General features: G+C 39.9%; 1 protein-coding gene across 42 annotated transcripts in view; it reads right to left on the bottom strand.

Moving 5' to 3' along the window:
* The window catches only part of NEB (nebulin), a 119534-nt gene that overhangs the window by 62472 nt on the left and 39291 nt on the right, over nt 1-17771 (bottom strand). For 36 of the 42 annotated variants that reach the window (XM_072041337.1, XM_072041338.1, XM_072041342.1 and 33 more), the window contains exons 53-77: nt 17079-17282; nt 16632-16736; nt 16426-16533; nt 15480-15791; nt 14548-14751; nt 13673-13777; nt 12881-12988; nt 12072-12383; nt 11482-11685; nt 10903-11007; nt 10301-10408; nt 8632-8943; nt 8055-8258; nt 7251-7355; nt 6963-7070; nt 6300-6611; nt 5764-5967; nt 5467-5571; nt 4642-4749; nt 3655-3966; nt 3119-3322; nt 2821-2925; nt 1595-1702; nt 594-905; nt 48-251 (exon numbers count right to left, since the gene is read on the bottom strand). In XM_072041337.1, the coding sequence (XP_071897438.1) occupies nt 48-251; nt 594-905; nt 1595-1702; nt 2821-2925; nt 3119-3322; nt 3655-3966; nt 4642-4749; nt 5467-5571; nt 5764-5967; nt 6300-6611; nt 6963-7070; nt 7251-7355; nt 8055-8258; nt 8632-8943; nt 10301-10408; nt 10903-11007; nt 11482-11685; nt 12072-12383; nt 12881-12988; nt 13673-13777; nt 14548-14751; nt 15480-15791; nt 16426-16533; nt 16632-16736; nt 17079-17282 (4578 nt within the window). The remainder of the gene's footprint in view (nt 1-47; nt 252-593; nt 906-1594; nt 1703-2820; nt 2926-3118; nt 3323-3654; nt 3967-4641; nt 4750-5466; nt 5572-5763; nt 5968-6299; nt 6612-6962; nt 7071-7250; nt 7356-8054; nt 8259-8631; nt 8944-10300; nt 10409-10902; nt 11008-11481; nt 11686-12071; nt 12384-12880; nt 12989-13672; nt 13778-14547; nt 14752-15479; nt 15792-16425; nt 16534-16631; nt 16737-17078; nt 17283-17771) is intronic. The other 6 variants (XM_072041332.1, XM_072041333.1, XM_072041330.1 and 3 more) reach the window with 6 other exon arrangements.

Raw genomic sequence — 17771 nt, 5'->3', positions numbered from 1 at the left:
CAGAAATGTCATTGCACAAATGAAAGGTAAGCAAAAGGTGAGCTTACATCACTGAGCTGCAAAGCATTGATCTTGGCCTGCACGACATCTGGTGCATCAGTTATGCTGGTGAACTTCAACTCATCCGGACGTGTGCGGTACAGCCTGTCGTTCAGGATTTCCTGGGCTTTCTTGGCTTTAACTACATCCACAGAACCTTCTGTCAGCCAGCCAATGCCTCGCAACCACTCCAGGTCCGACTTGTACACGTTCTACAAATAAACCATGGGTTACCCCAATGCAGAGACAACTCGAAGTGCACAGAGCTTCCCCAAGCACAAGGCTTTCCCCAAGCTCCTTCTCCAACAGTCACACATCAACAGTCAGCGCTGAGATTGCAGGAAACCAATCCCTTCCTACTCATGGCTTTTGGTTGCTTTGCACAGCAGCACAAGTAGCAATCATTTAACATGCAGGCTCATCCACACAAATTCAATAAACCCTACCAGGACTGACCGCTTCTTCACAAACACATCCTTGAGCGGATATTGGCACAGTCACAAACATTGCCCACACACCTGACTGAAAGATTTTCATCAGTTATTGCCACTCACATCACTCTGCAGGTCATAGGCTTTCCTGGCGTGGATCACGTCATTCTGGTCAGGCAGACAGGTCCACTGGTGCAGGTAGTGGCGGTAGTCGATATCACTGACCAACGTCTGGCACTCCTTGGCTGCCTGCACTGACAACGCATCAACGGGCAGGTGGACCTGGGTCTTTGAATCGTGGTATCCCTTCCTGTAAAGGCGGTCATTCTGCAGCAACATGGCACGTGCAGCCAATGACAGCTTGGGATCCTCCTGGGCTGTCTTGCACCCAATGTAGTGGCCTTTCTGCTTCTCGTGGGCTTCTTTGTACTTGTACTGAGAAACATCAAAAAAAAAAAACAAAGAAGAAACACATGTAAGCAACCTCATCTTTTCACCTGAATGCTACTGACAAACAAAGACCTTCATCTTCCTAAACTGCCAACCCTGTGACAAAATTCCCAGAGGTATTGCCTCAGTAAAGACGAAGCTCCAGGCCACTCAAAGGGCAATTCTTCAAGAGTCCTAAAACGGTGTTCCTCAAGGTATACAAAAATTCATCTGGCTATTCTTAATGCTCAGAAGCAATGGAAAATGGTACTGCAGAGGTAACCTGTCTTCCTTTGTAAGACCGCTCTGAATGCCTGCTGCATTCCACAGCTTTCTCCTTAAAGTGTTTGGTGGTGGTGATTACAGGAATTGCAACTACCCAGCACCAGCCACATCTGTGGCCACTGCCAAAAGCAGTTTTAAATTGTTTCTTGGTGTCTGGATGTTAACACTTCGCTTTGTAGCCCTCCTCGCAATCTCACAAACCTATCACATGGCATCCTACGTGCAGAGCGTTTACCAACAGGCAGCCTCAAGCTGTAGAAGAAAAGCACTCAGAAAGGGGTTTAAAATAACACAGGGGCATAAAACCCTACTCTGCTTCTAGCTGAAATGCTAGAAACATTCACCCAGTTCAGCCAAGCAGGATACAGGAAGAGACAAGACACAGCAACCACATAAAAAGAAGACGGTACCTCACTAGCGATGTCTCTGGAAGCCTTGGCGTGTTTGATGGGAATGGCATCAGCTCTTATGTCATAGCTTTTTGCCTTGGCTTCATCCCAGGCTTTCTGATAATGTTTCTGCAAAGAAAATTAAACACTTATGTTAATTCCAGCCAAGACTGATTGATAGCAAGGACTTTCTTAATAACTACCTCTCTTGTGCCTAACTGCTTGGGTGCTCCTGAGCAGTTTGGCAATCTTACTGGGTACTTCTGAAAAGTATTTTACATATGTTTGACATCGAGGCCCTGAAATGTGTTCAGGGAATGGCTACAAAGCTTTTGAAGGGTCTGGAACACAAGTCTTATGTGGAGCAGCTGAGAGAACTGGGACTTCTTAATCTGGGGTAGAGGAGGTTCAGGGGAGACCTTATTGTACTCTGCAGCTGCCTGAAAGGAAGCTGTGGGGAGCTGAGTGTCAGTCTGTTCTCAGAGAAAACTAACAATAGGACTAGAAGGAACAGCCTCAAGTAGCACCAGGGGAGGTTCAGGTTAGAAAGAAGGAGGTATTTCATCTCAGAACGAACAGTAAGGAACTGGGACGGGCTGCCCAGGGAGGTGGTGGCATCACTGTCCCAGAGGGCGTTCAAGGAAAGATTGGACATGGTGCCTGGGGACACAGTTTAGTGGGTGACATTGGTGGTAGGGCAGTGGTTGGACCAGATGAGCTTGGAGGACTTTTCCATCCTTAATGATTCTGTGATTTTATGACATCAGGAATGTCTGGGAGTGAATGCAGTTTCTAGGCAAAAATTCCCTGCCAATTAATTCCTGCTGAAAATGCAAAATGGGAAATTGCTTCCAGTTTTACAGGATCTCCAGGGTTAGTTCCATAAAAATAGTGGGTGAATCAACACAAATCTGCAAAACATCCCAGGCCTGACGAGTCTGTAGGCTCCTTCAACAACCCCATGGAAAATATTTGCCAATTTGTCACCAATTCTAGATCAAGATCCTTCTTGCTTAAGGACCAGCATGTACACTATCAGTGCACACTCGTTCATTAAAAATACACTCTGCCTAGACAGCTCTTAGACACAGTCTATGGTTTATGATAAAACAACAATGGAGAACAGTGTTAGTAGCTGCCACTCTTTAGGGCAAAATCTAAAAGAGCTCAGGCCAAAAACTCTAAGACTCTAAGTAGGCACAGCATTAAGTTAATAACACTGCACACACATCGTTGTGGGTTCTTACGTTGCTGATGTTCAGAGCATTGACTTTGGATTGCAGCATTACGGGAGTATCAGAAGGGACGGACACCTGCGTCTTATCTTTATCCCAGGCCTCACGGTACAGATGCTAAGGAGAAAGGAAGCATAATGACATTTCACTGGGGTATGAACACTGGGGGAAAAAAACACACTCAAGGGAATTCTTTGGTAATGTTGGTTCACATTGGTTTCAAATTAAACGTTCTCACGACAGAAACTGCAGTCTCCGCCACTCAGAAATGTCATTGCACAAATGAAAGGTAAGCAAAAGGTGAGCTTACATCACTGAGCTGCAAAGCATTGATCTTGGCCTGCACGACATCTGGTGTGTCAGTTATGCTGGTGAACTTCAACTCATCCGGACGTGTGCGGTACAGCCTGTCGTTCAGGATTTCCTGGGCTTTCTTGGCTTTAACCACATCCACAGAACCTTCTGTCAGCCAGCCAATGCCTCGCAACCACTCCAGGTCCGACTTGTACACGTTCTACAAATAAACCATGGGTTACCCCAATGCAGAGACAACTCGAAGTGCACAGAGCTTCCCCAAGCACAAGGCTTTCCCCAAGCTCCTTCTCCAACAGTCACACATCGACAGTCAGCGCTGAGACTGCGGGAAACCAATCCCTTCCTACTCATGGCTTTTGGTTGCTTTGCACAGCAGCACAAGTAGCCATCATTTAACATGTAGGCTCATCCACACAAATTCAATAAACCCTACCAGGACTGACCGCTTCTTCACAAACACATCCTTGAGCGGATATTGGCACAGTCACAAACGTTGCCCACACACTTGACAGAAGGATTTTCACCACTCACATCACTCTGCAGGTCATAGGCTTTCCTGGCGTGGATCACGTCATTCTGGTCAGGCAGACAGGTCCACTGGTGCAGGTAGTGGCGGTAGTCGATATCACTGACCAACGTCTGGCACTCCTTGGCTGCCTGCACTGACAACGCATCAACGGGCAGGTGGACCTGGGTCTTTGAATCATGGTATCCCTTCCTGTAAAGGCGGTCGTTCTGCAGCAACATGGCACGTGCAGCCAATGACAGCTTGGGATCCTCCTGGGCTGTCTTGCACCCAATGTAGTGGCCTTTCTGCTTCTCATGGGCTTCTTTATACTTGTACTGAAAAACATCAAAAGAATGTAAGCAACCTCACCTTTTCACCTGAATGCTACTGACTAACAAAGGCCTTCATCTTCCTATGCTGTCAAACCTGTGACGCACTATCCAGAAGTATTGCCTCAATGCAAAGAAACCTCCAGGTCACTCACAGGGCAATCCATCTAGCATCCAAAAATGCTGTTCCTCAAAGTATACAAAAATTCATCTGGCTATTCTTAATGCTCAGAAGCAATGGAAAATGGTACCGAAGAGGAAAACCGCAAGAAGTGGTCTCTGCAAGATCACTCTGAGTGCCAGCCACATTCCACAGCTTTCTCCTTAAAGTGTTTGGTGGTGGTGATTACAGGAATTGCAACTACCCAGCACCAGCCACATCTGTGGCCACTGCCAAAAGCAGTTTTAAATTGTTTCTTGGTGTCTGGATGTTAACACTTCGCTTTGTAGCCCTCCTCGCAATCTCACAAACCTATCACATGGCATCCTACGTGCAGAGCGTTTACCAACAGGCAGCCTCAAGCTGTAGAAGAAAAGTACTCAGAAAGGGGTTTAAAATAACACAGGGGCATAAAACCCTACTCTGCTTCTAGCTGAAATGCTAGAAACATTTACCCAGTTCAGCCAAGCAGGATGCAGGAAGAGACAAGACACAACAACCACATAAAAAGAAGACGGTACCTCACTAGCGATGTCTCTGGAAGCCTTGGCGTGTTTGATGGGAATGGCATCAGCTCTTATGTCATAGCTTTTTGCCTTGGCCTCATCCCAGGCCTTCTGATAATGTTTCTGCAAAGAAGATTAAACACTCATGTTACTTCCAGTCAAGATTGTGATAGCAAGGACTTTAATAATCACTCTTTTGCTCTTAACCATTTGGGTGCTTTGTTTGCCCCCTGTAACCGGTAAGCTGCAATAATATTCCCCGCATGTGTCTTGTCAGAAAACTCATGACTCAAAGTTAAATCTAGTGCAAAACCCAAAACACAAAGACACAGCTAGCACATACCTGAAAACATATCACAATGCCCCCACTGAGGGGGGTGGTTGGACCAGATAAGTCCTGCATAATTACATGCTGAACTTTTAATTTTGCTCACAAACACAGCCTATCAAGCAATAGAGGTAACTCCATGAGTCCCACCCTCAGGAATCTGAAGAGTTTAGGAAAAAATGCATGTACAGAAATGTTCCACACAGGCAGTTCCATCACATTCACATTCACACGGACTGTGAGAGATTATAACACCAATTCTAGATAAAAACCTGTGGTCTTTTTCCTTGACGAACATCTGGTATGTTAACAGTACATGTTCCTTCATTAAGGATACATTCTGCCCAGATGTTATCTACGGTTTATGATACAACCACACCAGAGAACAGCGTTAGTGGATGCCAAACATTAGGGCAAAATCTAAAAGAGCTCAGGCCAAAAACTCTAAGACTCTAAGCAGACACAGCATTAAGTTCATAACACTTTGCACACATATCGTTGTGGGTTCTTACGTTGCTGATGTTCAGAGCATTGACTTTGGATTGCAGCATTACGGGAGTATCAGAAGGGACGGACACCTGCGTCTTATCTTTATCCCAGGCCTCACGGTACAGACGCTAAGGAGAAAGGAAGCATAATGACATTTCACTGGGGTATGAACACTGGGGAGAAAACCACACTCAAGGGAATTCTTTGGTAATGTTGGTTCACATTGGTTTCAAATTAAACATTCTCACGACAGAATCTGCAGTCTCCACCACTCAGAAATGTCATTGCACAAACGAAAGGTAAGCAAAAGGTGAGCTTACATCACTGAGCTGCAAAGCATTGATCTTGGCCTGCACGACATCTGGTGTGTCAGTTATGCTGGTGAACTTCAACTCATCCGGACGTGTGCGGTACAGCCTGTCGTTCAGGATTTCCTGGGCTTTCTTGGCTTTAACTACATCCACAGAACCTTCTGTCAGCCAGCCAATGCCTCGCAACCACTCCAGGTCCGACTTGTACACGTTCTACAAATAAACCATGGGTTACCCCAATGCAGAGACAACTCTAAGTGCACAGAGCTTCCCCAAGCACAAGGCTTTCCCCAAGCTCCTTCTCCAACAGTCACACATCAACAGTCAGCGCTGAGATTGCAGGAAACCAATCCCTTCCTACTCACGGCTTTTGGTTGCTTTGCACAGCAGCACAAGTAGCCATCATTTAACATGCAGGCTCATCCACACAAATTCAATAAACCCTACCAGGACTGACCACTTCTTCACAAACACATCCTTGACAGGATATTGGCACAGTCACAAACATTGCCCACACACTTGACAGAAGGATTTTCACCACTCACATCACTCTGCAGGTCATAGGCTTTCCTGGCGTGGATCACGTCATTCTGGTCAGGCAGACAGGTCCACTGGTGCAGGTAGTGGCGGTAGTCGATATCGCTGACCAGCGCCTGGCACTCCTTGGCTGCCTGCACTGACAACGCATCAACGGGCAGGTGGATCTGGGTCTTTGAATCGTGGTATCCCTTCCTGTAAAGGCGGTCATTCTGCAGCAACATGGCACGTGCAGCCAATGACAGCTTGGGATCTTCCTGGGCTGTCTTGCACCCAATGTAGTGGCCTTTCTGCTTCTCGTGGGCTTCTTTGTACTTGTACTGAGAAATGTTAAAAGAAGTATAATAAGACATATTATTGGTCATGAGTCATTTTCTTTTAAGTGCTCTGAAATATATTCATTTAGATTTTAGAAATGCATAATGTGTTCTTGCATCTATTTTACTAAATTCTTACTGGTGTATGACTTTCTAACATCTTTTCATGTAAAGAATTGCTGTAGAATTTTCCTTTTGAAAATTATTGCACATTATACTCCTGCACCAAATTTTATCTTGGTAGTCATTTTATATGAATCTATTATACCATGATTTTTCATGTCAGTTTTAGATTTTTACTTGATTCCTATTTCACAAATTAACTGATTAAATGACAGTAAAGGAAGAACATACATCACTCGCGATATCTCTTGACGCCTTTGCACTTCGGATTGGAATCGCATCAGCTCTCAGGTCATAACCCTTCTTTTTGGCATCTTCCCAGGCTTGTATATAAAGTTTCTATACACAAAAAAGGACAGAAAATGGTTTCTTAGTATTCATAAAGATGGAACTTCTACACTTTATATACTTTTTAAAAATTCTAGTGAAAGCATATTTTAAAAGAACTGCATGTTTAAGGAAATGTTTACTTTATTTACCAATTTTACGTTAATTTATTATACGTTCAAATATTCTTACATGGCTAACATTAGCTGCATTGGCCTTTGCTAATAAAATTGTTGGAGTGTCAGGCATGACGTGAATTGATGTTTTGTCTGCATCCCAGGCTTCTGTATACAAACGCTAGGAGAGAGAAAAACAGATTCCATTAAGAAGTTTAACTAAACAATGAGAAGACTGCAAACTCGAAAACATTATTTATCAAAAATATATCAATGATATAAAATAAAAGAAATCTTGAGGCAGAGCCAAATGTATACAACCAAACTAATATACTTGTCCAAAGAAAGTATTTTACACTCTGCTGGTGTAATTCAAGTAAGCTTTTTTTTTATAGTATGTTCATGGCACCATTAGCTCTGTACATACCCTAACACCATGCCAGAACCTTGTCTCAGCAGATTTCACAGTGTTGTCTAAGAACTGTGAAGATATTTACTTTGTTCTGTCAGAGATGTGTTTTGCATAGTGAAGTAGCTTTAACAGAATAGAAAAAGTATACCAAACAACCATTTACTATAGTAATTTAGATGGGATAGGACAAAGAGAGATATTCAACCAAATCCTTAGTATTGCTCTTGAAAAATATGTGACATAGTAAAAATGACCAGAAGAACTTCACCTAATTGTTTAGTACAGACTGATACCCAAGATAAAATACCCTTTTCCTATGCAAAGGCTGAATTGGGGCATTCATCTTCTCTAAGTCCATAGCAAATCTGTACAGTTTTACATTGTGTTTTGTATTTTTCACCTTATGAATAAATTCTATCAGCTAATAATGCCAGTGTTTTTAAGGGAAAACAAAACAAAACACCTCACCTTGTTCATTATCTCAGCGTTTTGCTTGGCTAAGACCATAGCCAAAGAATCTGTCACACTAGTAAATTTAATTTGGTCTGCTGGTTGACGATACTTCCTTTCACTCAGGATTTCTCCAGCTTTCTTAGCTTTCTCAACGTCCAGGGAACCAATAGGAACCCATCCAATACCTCTAAGCCATTCCAAGTCGGATTTGTAAACAGCCTGAAAAATTTTGAAAGTTCATCATAAATGCAAGTGTGTGCAATATCAAAATATCTGTAAATAATATCTTATTTTATACAAGGAATTTTATATATTTTTGCATAGTAGCAGCATATGGTTTTGAAAACAACTTTAATTTTTGAAGAAAGAGTAAGAGAATTTTTAAATAACAAAAAGGGAGTTATTGAAGATCTCTATGAGTTACAAAGAAATTGTACCTCAGGTTAAGGACAGGGAAAATGGAATTAAATATATGTTTGATAATAAGGTATTAAACATTTCACCTCTATGGACATGTTATATCTTTAAAAAAGCATTTTGCACAAAACCAAGTACATTTAATTATGTATTACAAATCTAACAATTTACTCACATCACTCTGCAGATCATAGGCTTTCTTAGCATGGATGACATCATTCTGGTCTGGCAGACAGATCCACTGGTGCAGATAGTGCTTGTAATCAATATCGCTGACCAACCCTTGGCATTTCTTGGCCAACACGATACCCAGCATGTCCACAGGGCTGCTGAAGTGTGTCTTTGTCTTCTCAAAGGCTTTCTTGTACTCCCTGTCACTCTGGATCTTTGCTACGTGCATCGACCACATCATCTTGGGATCATCCTCTATGTTTCGCGCTCCTATGTGGTGGCCAAGCTGCTTGCGATAACCTTCTTTGTACTTGTACTGAAATGAAATATATTCATATGGTATAATTATCAATTTATAAATGATACACACAGTTTAACATAATTACTAGTATTTTTGTTTGATTTAGACCTTTCTACTATTTCATTAATTTTCACATTAAAAAGAATTATTACCGGTATCATTATCTCTGAATTTGATACCATTATATGTCCTGTTTTTGGCTGGGATATGGTTAATTTTCTTCATAGCGGCTTGTACAATGCTGTGTTTGGGATTTATGATGAAAATAGTGTTGATAACATGCTGATGTTTTAGCTGTTGCTGAGCAGTGCCTACACTGAGTCAAGGACTTTTCAGCTTCTCATACTGCCTAACCAGTGAGGAAGCTGTGGGCTGGGGGCACACAAGCAGTTAGGAGAGGGCACAGCCAGGAAAGGTGACCCAAACAGACCAAAGGGTCTGTCATTCCTACAACATGATATCATGCCCAGCAATAAAAACTTGGGGAAAAGAAGAAGGAAGGCAGGGACATTCAGAGTGCTGGTGGTTATCTTCCCAATTAACCACTATGCATGATGGATCCCTGCTGTCTGGGGTTAAACCACACCGTGGTATCACACATTCAATTAACTAAACATTGAATGTCACATACTTATTAACAAGTCTGATATTCCACATTCTTTTAATGTTAAGATTAGAATATAATGATTAACTTATTATAAAAGTTTATACCACAAAGCCTTGAGAAAGAGAGTGACTTCGTCTTTACACTAACAGTTTAATTATCAGTCTTGATGGAAAAACAAACAATGTTAAATATGTTATGCTCTTTGTGTTAGTGATGTTTTCTCATCTCTTAAATGAAAATTGTCATAGTCACAGCATATTTTTTATTCCATTTTTGTATTCAGACATCTTGATTTTCAAGACAACATTCCAGTAGAAATATTTTTTTCCAAAGGAAAACAAAAAAAACAAGTTAGAACTTTTAGAATTGATTTACTAATTTAGTAATTACTAACAATTACTATATTTGGGAAAGAAATTTTAAAGTATTTCCTATTTTGAATCAGAAATAAATTTGGTAACTTCAACATAGAATTGTACACCTTACTGAGTATCCTACTTCAACACCCATGTATACCAATAGAACTATCATAGTGGACATAGATTTATTATTTCTATTATTTTCTCTATTTATTACTGTGGTATATAACTTGCACATAAAAATACTGGCTATCCCGTTCATGTAGTATAGAACATGCAGTAGAATCATTTGATTTCAGTATTATCTATTCTGTACTCAAGGTACTACGTGAAAAAAACAGCAGATGAAAAATTCTGATTTTTTGCTTTACCAAATCCATACAGACATGATGAAAAGACTGCTTACATCACTGGCAATCTCTCTGGATGCTCTGGCAGCTTGAATAGGAATGGCATCATAACGCATGTCATGACCCTTCTTCTTTGATTCCTCCAAAGCTAGTTTGTACATTTTCTGTGAGAAAAAAACACATTTGTGTTTCAAAAATCAGGTAATTTACCCACTTCAGTTAAGCACATCCGTGTAATAAAACAAATTGAATTCCCCCAATATGTTGTTAATGTTCAAACAGCTTAAATATTTGAACAAAGCTCTGTCTTCTCTAGAAGGTAAAAAAACAAAACAACAGATTTCAAAGATCTTGTGATTTTATGGTAGATACTCAGGAACTGGAAATCATCCAGGGATGAGAAAGAAAGGAAAGTTCTAAAACTTAAATTATTTATTTCCATACTTTGCTATGGAAATTATTACTAGTTTATAGTAGATAACACATTTAAGAAGTCCGAGTTAGATACCTAGGAAGTAAATTCAAGGAAAAGGACAACTCTGATGTTATCAGGATAGCTGGCCATTTGTGGAACTACACAATTTGACAATATTATAATATTAATTAAGAGTCCGAGATGACAAAATTCTACTTCTCTGAGCTCTTCAATTTTACTTACATGACTGTAGTTTAATTGGTTTTGTTTAGCTAGCAGGATTTCTGGTGTGTCAGGCATGACATGAACCATGGTCTTATCTTTATTCCATGCTTCAGTGTATAAACGCTAAAAAAGAATAGAGGAAGAGATTACCGTCACTTTACAATATAAGTTAAATACTCATAAACCAACTAAAACATAAAGGATATTAGGTAAAATTACAGGAAACAGCATGAATATATGCTTACATTTTTAATCAGATATAGATAACAAATTCTCTTTGTAAAAATAACTTATCTTAGGAAATTCAACACCTAGAAAGCAGCTTCATTAATTAAGAAAAATGAATAAACCAATGCATTATTACTACTTACTACACAGACATGTTGAATTAAGGATTAAAATGAAATATGTAGAATATATTGAGCTGAGTCTTCTGTTACATGGCTGTTAGTTTTGATTGAAATAAAGACAGCACACTATTTGAAAAAAGCATCATCTCTGAACTTCAGCATTACTTGTCATCATGGTATTTCAAGTCTTTCATCTCCAGGGTTTAGCTGGAGAGTGCTGACGTTACCAAATTGAATCAAGACTCACCTTATTCATCGTCTCTGCATTATGCTTGGCCAAGACCATCTCTAGAGAATCAGTAACACTAGTAAATTTGATTGTGTCCGGAGGCTGACGGTATAATTTATCACTCAAGATCTCTCCTGCCTTCTTGGCTTTTTCAACGTCCAAGGAACCAATTGGGACCCAACCAATGCCCCGCAACCATTCAAGGTCAGACTTGTAGCAATTCTATTGCAAAAACAAAAATACAGGTTATTCTAATAATAATAATGCAATTTACGTAGTGCATGTTTTCAGAGATTTTTAATTAAACTTCTAATACAAATAAATTCCAAAGCTCAGACAAAATCTTAGCTGATATCACTGCAGTTCATCTAGATGCAGAGTGAAAACATTACCCAAGCTTCACAGAAAGGCAAATGATAAATAGCCCAAACTACAGAATTTCATTTAATATCAACTAGTGAACATATCTTATTAGAGATCTCATTTTCAATAATACTTAAAAGCAAGTCTTGAAAGTTGTTTTTACCACATTACTATCTGATGCCCTGGACCACCTATGTAATGTTTCAAATACATTCCTCCCCCAAAATGAAATAAAAGGTACTTGCATCACTCTGCAGATCATAGGCTTTCTTAGCATGAATGACATCATTCTGGTCTGGCAGACAGATCCACTGGTGCAGATAGTGGCGGTAATCAATATCACTGACCAACCCTTGGCATTTCTTGGCCAACACGATACCCAGCATGTCTACGGGGCTGCTGAAGTGCGTCTTTGTTTTCTCAAATGCTTTCTTGTACTCCCTGTCACTCTGGATCTTCGCTACGTGCATCGACCACATCATCTTGGGATCATCCTCTATGTTTCGCGCTCCAATGTGGTGGCCAAGCTGCTTGCGATAACCTTCCTTATACTTGTACTGAGATATAAATCAAGATATTATGTTTATATATTAAGTATAAAAATCAGTTACTCATTTTAAATGTTTCTAATAACAAAGTCTCCAAAACTCTCTATAATCTACAGCCAACAAAATATGTTCAAAGTAATTATGGGGCTAGTAACATGGATTCTCTGATTAAATTTCTACGATTTGTATTAGAACCCTAAATTGAGAATTGTGAGATTTATTTTTTTTTAAAAAACACTCTAATATTAGTGAGAAATAATCCCTATTTATACATACAATATAAAGATTTAATTTACAAAACATTAAAATTATAACATGATAGCAGCATTATATTGTCCACAGTTTTTACGAAGAAGTCTTTATACATATATAATAATTTACTTCTAAAAATGTACATTTTGAGATTAGAGTTTAATTGAAATACCTTTTACAGAATTTAACTGATAGTTTTCAGGTTGTAGAGATCAGGTATCAGCACACAAAGAAATAAAAAGTTTATATCTTACATCACTAGCAATTTGCCTGGATGCTTTGGCAGCTTGAATGGGGATAGCATCACTTCTCAGATCATAGCCTTTCTTTTTGGATTCTTCCATGGCTTGTCTGTAGAGTTTCTAAATGAAGAATTAAACAATAGGATTCGTGTAACTGAATTCCTTACATTATATTCTGTGCAAAACAAAATGCTTGTGAGTAGATTAAAAATAAAGTTAAGATTTATTCTAACCCAGCTTTATCTTTCTTAAATCAAAGCCCCTGAGCAGTAACTCATATGAATTTGTATTGAATTAGGATCCTTGTTAAATACTTTAGATAATATTTTTTTTTCTTCCAGTACTTTAATAACACAGATTACAACTTCATAGACAAGCTACTCCTCCACATACAAACAGAATAAAACTTACTTTCTAAAGCCTTCACTTGCTGATGTGAATATATTTACCTAAACTAACACTGAACACTGGGAACAATGCTCTTCACAATTGTGCTGGAATTTTTTTTTTGTCTTTCCAGTGTTGGAATGAATTTTGCACCTTCCCAATGTTATGCACAATGGGAGAAAGAACCCCTCAAAATTCTATGGAGACACACTTATCAAAGCATTTATTCTAAGACACAGACATATGTATACACTACTGTACAAAAACGCAAGCAATGCTTTTAAAGTCACAAGTTTGATTATAAACATTTGGCGTTGCTTAAAGAAATAGATGGTATCATCTATATCAGGTTTATCAGGATATTGATAATCCAGCCATGAAATAGACCAGTTACATCTGGATATCTAACACACTCACCGCACTGTAGTTGTGCATGTTCTGTTTTGCTAGTGTGATTTCAGGTGTGTCGGGCATTATGTGAACTTGTGTCTTGTCTTTATTCCAGGCATCTGTATACAAACGCTGCAGGAAAAATAACATATGTTAGGAGGGGAAAAAAAGAAAAAAAAAAAGATGGCTATTGGAGATCCCCTACATAGCACAAAAAATTACAGAACTGTACTCCAAGTGAAGTCTAAAAAATCCTTATTCCTTACATAGCAACAAGACTTTATATTCACTCCTCAAGATGGTTAATTTACAGCTTAAGAATTTGTAATGTAGGAAGAATTCGGTTTTAAAGGAAATGTTTACAAAAAAAAGCTTTCAACGGAAGTGCTAATCAGACACACACAGTTTTAAACTCTAAGAACAAGGCCTCACTGAGGGAGGAAATGGTTTTATTGACATAAATAGGATTGAGATTACAGTCACAGACTCAGAAAAACTCTTACATTGTGAGAGCTATTCTGAATTGTTTGAAATACAGATATTTCAAAGACTGACATGAAACAAGTAAATTAAGTCTTGGATTACTAGATATATTTGATAAATTATTAGATTTATTAGACAAATAGCTAAATTGTTTTATTAAAAATTAGATGGAAAATAACACACTACTAGGTACATGCTAGAGTATGTAGTAGGCTTTACAACTCAAAATTAATATTTAACTTAACTTATAAGATATTGTTATATTATCACTTGCTAAAAATAAGTTACCTGTTGATTACCAAGAGTGTAACGTCTCACTGTGCTTAAATTGCTTGCAGCAACAGACTTGTATTACTAGACCACTGTCTCCAGGGTTTAGCTGGAGGGTGCTGACGTTACCAAATTGGATCAAGACTCACCTTATTCATCGTCTCTGCATTATGCTTGGCCAAGACCATCTCTAGAGAATCAGTAACACTAGTAAATTTGATTGTGTCCGGAGGCTGACGGTATAATTTATCACTCAAGATCTCTCCTGCCTTCTTGGCTTTTTCAACGTCCAAGGAACCAATTGGGACCCAACCAATGCCCCGCAACCATTCAAGGTCAGACTTGTAGCAATTCTATTGCAAAAAGTACAAAGACAGCCATCTCATTAATATTGCCAGGTAAACATTTCATATATCTCATGCAAATAATGCTTATTTTCTGTTAGTCTCCTTCCTCCTAGTTCAATCTGCAAAACACTCCTTGTTTACAACCTAGATTCAGATCCCAAGGCCTGTCTTCAAGAGGTATCATTCACTGAGCAACATGTATAGGAACAATCAAAGGATAAATGAGATATTTAAAACAAAATCCTGAAAGCCAGCATAAACTTTTCCTGTAATGTATATTCCCAAGAAACAGGACGTCATTCAGTAAGGAAGAGCAAGTCTTAACTTAACAATTTCCCCAAGACAGAATGGAAGAATTCCAGTCATGAATCTTTAAGAAAAAAGTCATACTGGGCAATTCCCCCTTTATATGTGATTAATCTACATATATAGGCATTAAAGTTACCTCTTATTTTTATATTTCTTATCTGCTAATCTTCTATGCTAACAGATTTGCTGTATTTAAACCTTCATACTACTCGATATTCCTTATTTACAGATTCATTCACTATTAAGGGTCTTATGACCTTGTCTTGGAACAAGTAGAGAAAAACACAATGCGGAAAAACACTGCAACAGAAACAGCTCAGGATCTTCTGCATTTTGTAGAGAGCAGTTTCTATCTTTTATATGCTTTGTACATAAGGGAAATTACAAACACTTCAGAACTTCAATGCTCATCAGTGAGTACTCACATCACTCTGCAGATCATAGGCCTTCTTAGCATGGATGACATCATTCTGGTCTGGCAGACAGATCCACTGGTGTAGATAGTGCTTGTAATCAATATCGCTGACCAACCCTTGGCATTTCTTGGCCAACACAATACCCAGCATGTCCACGGGGCTGCTGAAGTGCGTCTTTGTCTTCTCAAAGGCTTTCTTGTACTCCCTGTCACTCTGGATCTTTGCTACGTGCATCGACCACATCATCTTGGGATCATCCTCTATGTTTCGTGCTCCAATGTGGTGGCCAAGCTGCTTGCGATAACCTTCCTTATACTTGTACTATAGGCAAAAAGATGTTCATTGAGTTTTATTTCAGTTTCCTTCACATATTAAGAAAAACCATGTAGAACAACCTCCAGAGAACTTAGTATGTGAAACCACAGAGACATTAAAGGAAGTATTCAGCTGAAGAATTGTAATGTACAGCTATAAAGGGATTAACCTAACATTTTTTGCCTGTTGTAACCTTCATGTTTTCCAAACCACACTATGGCCTACATATTAAAAGGTACTCCTCGATATGTGAGACAATAAAAAGTGTCCAAATTATGGAATTAATAAACGACTAAAAAGCTTAATAAACATACACATCTCCATAGAGATTCAGTAGGTGACTTTCAAGCACGAATGAGAATTTTTAATATTAACATCTAATCATCAAACAACCTATTACTTTTATACTGCCTTTGCGTCTTACAAAATCTCTATCATGAGAAAATTCAAAACTATAGCATATTTAAAGAAAAGAGCTTATGAATAAGAGACTTTCACAAAATTAAATAAATGAAAGGCCAAGTTGATGGGTAAACTCAAAACTCTGTTGGACTATTCAGAAACGCTATAACAGATGTCATCTGCAGAAACGGAGAAACCGTCCTGGAGGGTGAGCCACCAAGGCCTCCTGTGTACTTACATCACTGGCAATATCCCTGGAAGCTTTAGCAGACTTGATAGGAATGGCATCTGCCCGGAGGTCATAGCCCTTTTTCTTCTCTTCCTCCATTGCAAGCCTGTACAGTTTCTGAAAGACAAACAAGCATTCCCAAGTGACCCCAACAACACTCCTTCCAGCACCGCCTCTGCCCACGGATGGACACCGAGCCCACAAGAACCACCTACCTCACTGACGTTCTGCTGGTTCTGCTGGGCCAGCAAAATACCAGGCGTATCTGGCATAATGTGGATGCTGGTTTTGTCTTTCTCCCAGGCTGACGTATACGCACGCTGAAAAGGTGAGCACAATGTGAAAGACCATGCAAGCATAGGGAAACAAGCACAGAAACTAAACCAGCTCAACGGGGCCTCTACCAGCCTCTAGGTCTCAACAGACTTAGGCACTTTCGTTTCCCCAAGACTTTTAAAGTCTCACCCTTTTCTTTTCTGCACCACACCCGATCTCTGCTCCAGTTACACAGAACAGATGTTGATCTAATAAGGAACACAAATCCCTCGAGTAGGTGGATGCAACACCCCTCCAGCCAAAGCCTGGCACCGGAGAGAGAAGAGCTCTAGAGCCCTGCTAGAGGCACTCCTTTCCTTCAGGCTGAAAACACAAAGGAATCTCACTTGGTTCATAATATCAGAGTTGTGCTTCGCCAGAACCATAGGCATAGAGTCAGGAATGCTCGTGAACTTGATGGTGTCCGGGTGCTGACGATACTTCTTCTCACTCAGGATCTGGCTCGCCCTCTTGTTCTTCTCATCGTCCAGTGAACCACTTGGAGACCAGCCAATGCCTCTCAGCCACAGAAGGTCCGACTTGTACACATTCTGAAGTGAAAGGCAAGGACACAAACAGCTCAGCAACATCCTCTGTGTGCGCAAGCACCCCTCCTAGCAAGGGAAGTTCCACCTAACAATGCACATCCCCCTGGCTCAGCCCACCAGACAGCACCAAGGAGCTCCCATGCAGCTCAGCTCAGCTCCCGTTACCCCGAGGTGGTGTAGGCTCCGCACGCCTGCACCACCACAAGCAGGTGTTTGTGTTTGTCCAGCATTGGTCATCCAAAAGGAAAAATTTGATTCCTTTGCCCTTCCCCTTACAGAATAAACTACTTTAGCCACATGCAGAAACCTTTCTCTCCAGACCATCAAAAAAAAGACAAAATACTTCTGTGATCATAAAGTACGATGCCATACAAAATTCTGCCTCTCCAGTACAAAAAACAACCACTCAGCATGTCGGTATGGCCACAACACCCTCTCACACAATCAGCCAAGGTTTATGGTCCACAACTGCATTTCCCCAACAGTGGAACA

This window comes from Anas platyrhynchos, chromosome 7 (genome assembly GCF_047663525.1).
Source record: "Anas platyrhynchos isolate ZD024472 breed Pekin duck chromosome 7, IASCAAS_PekinDuck_T2T, whole genome shotgun sequence".
Taxonomy (NCBI): Eukaryota; Metazoa; Chordata; class Aves; order Anseriformes; family Anatidae; genus Anas; species Anas platyrhynchos.
The sequence above is the reverse complement of the archived record's forward strand: the minus strand, read 5'-3'. Positions and strand labels throughout refer to the sequence as shown.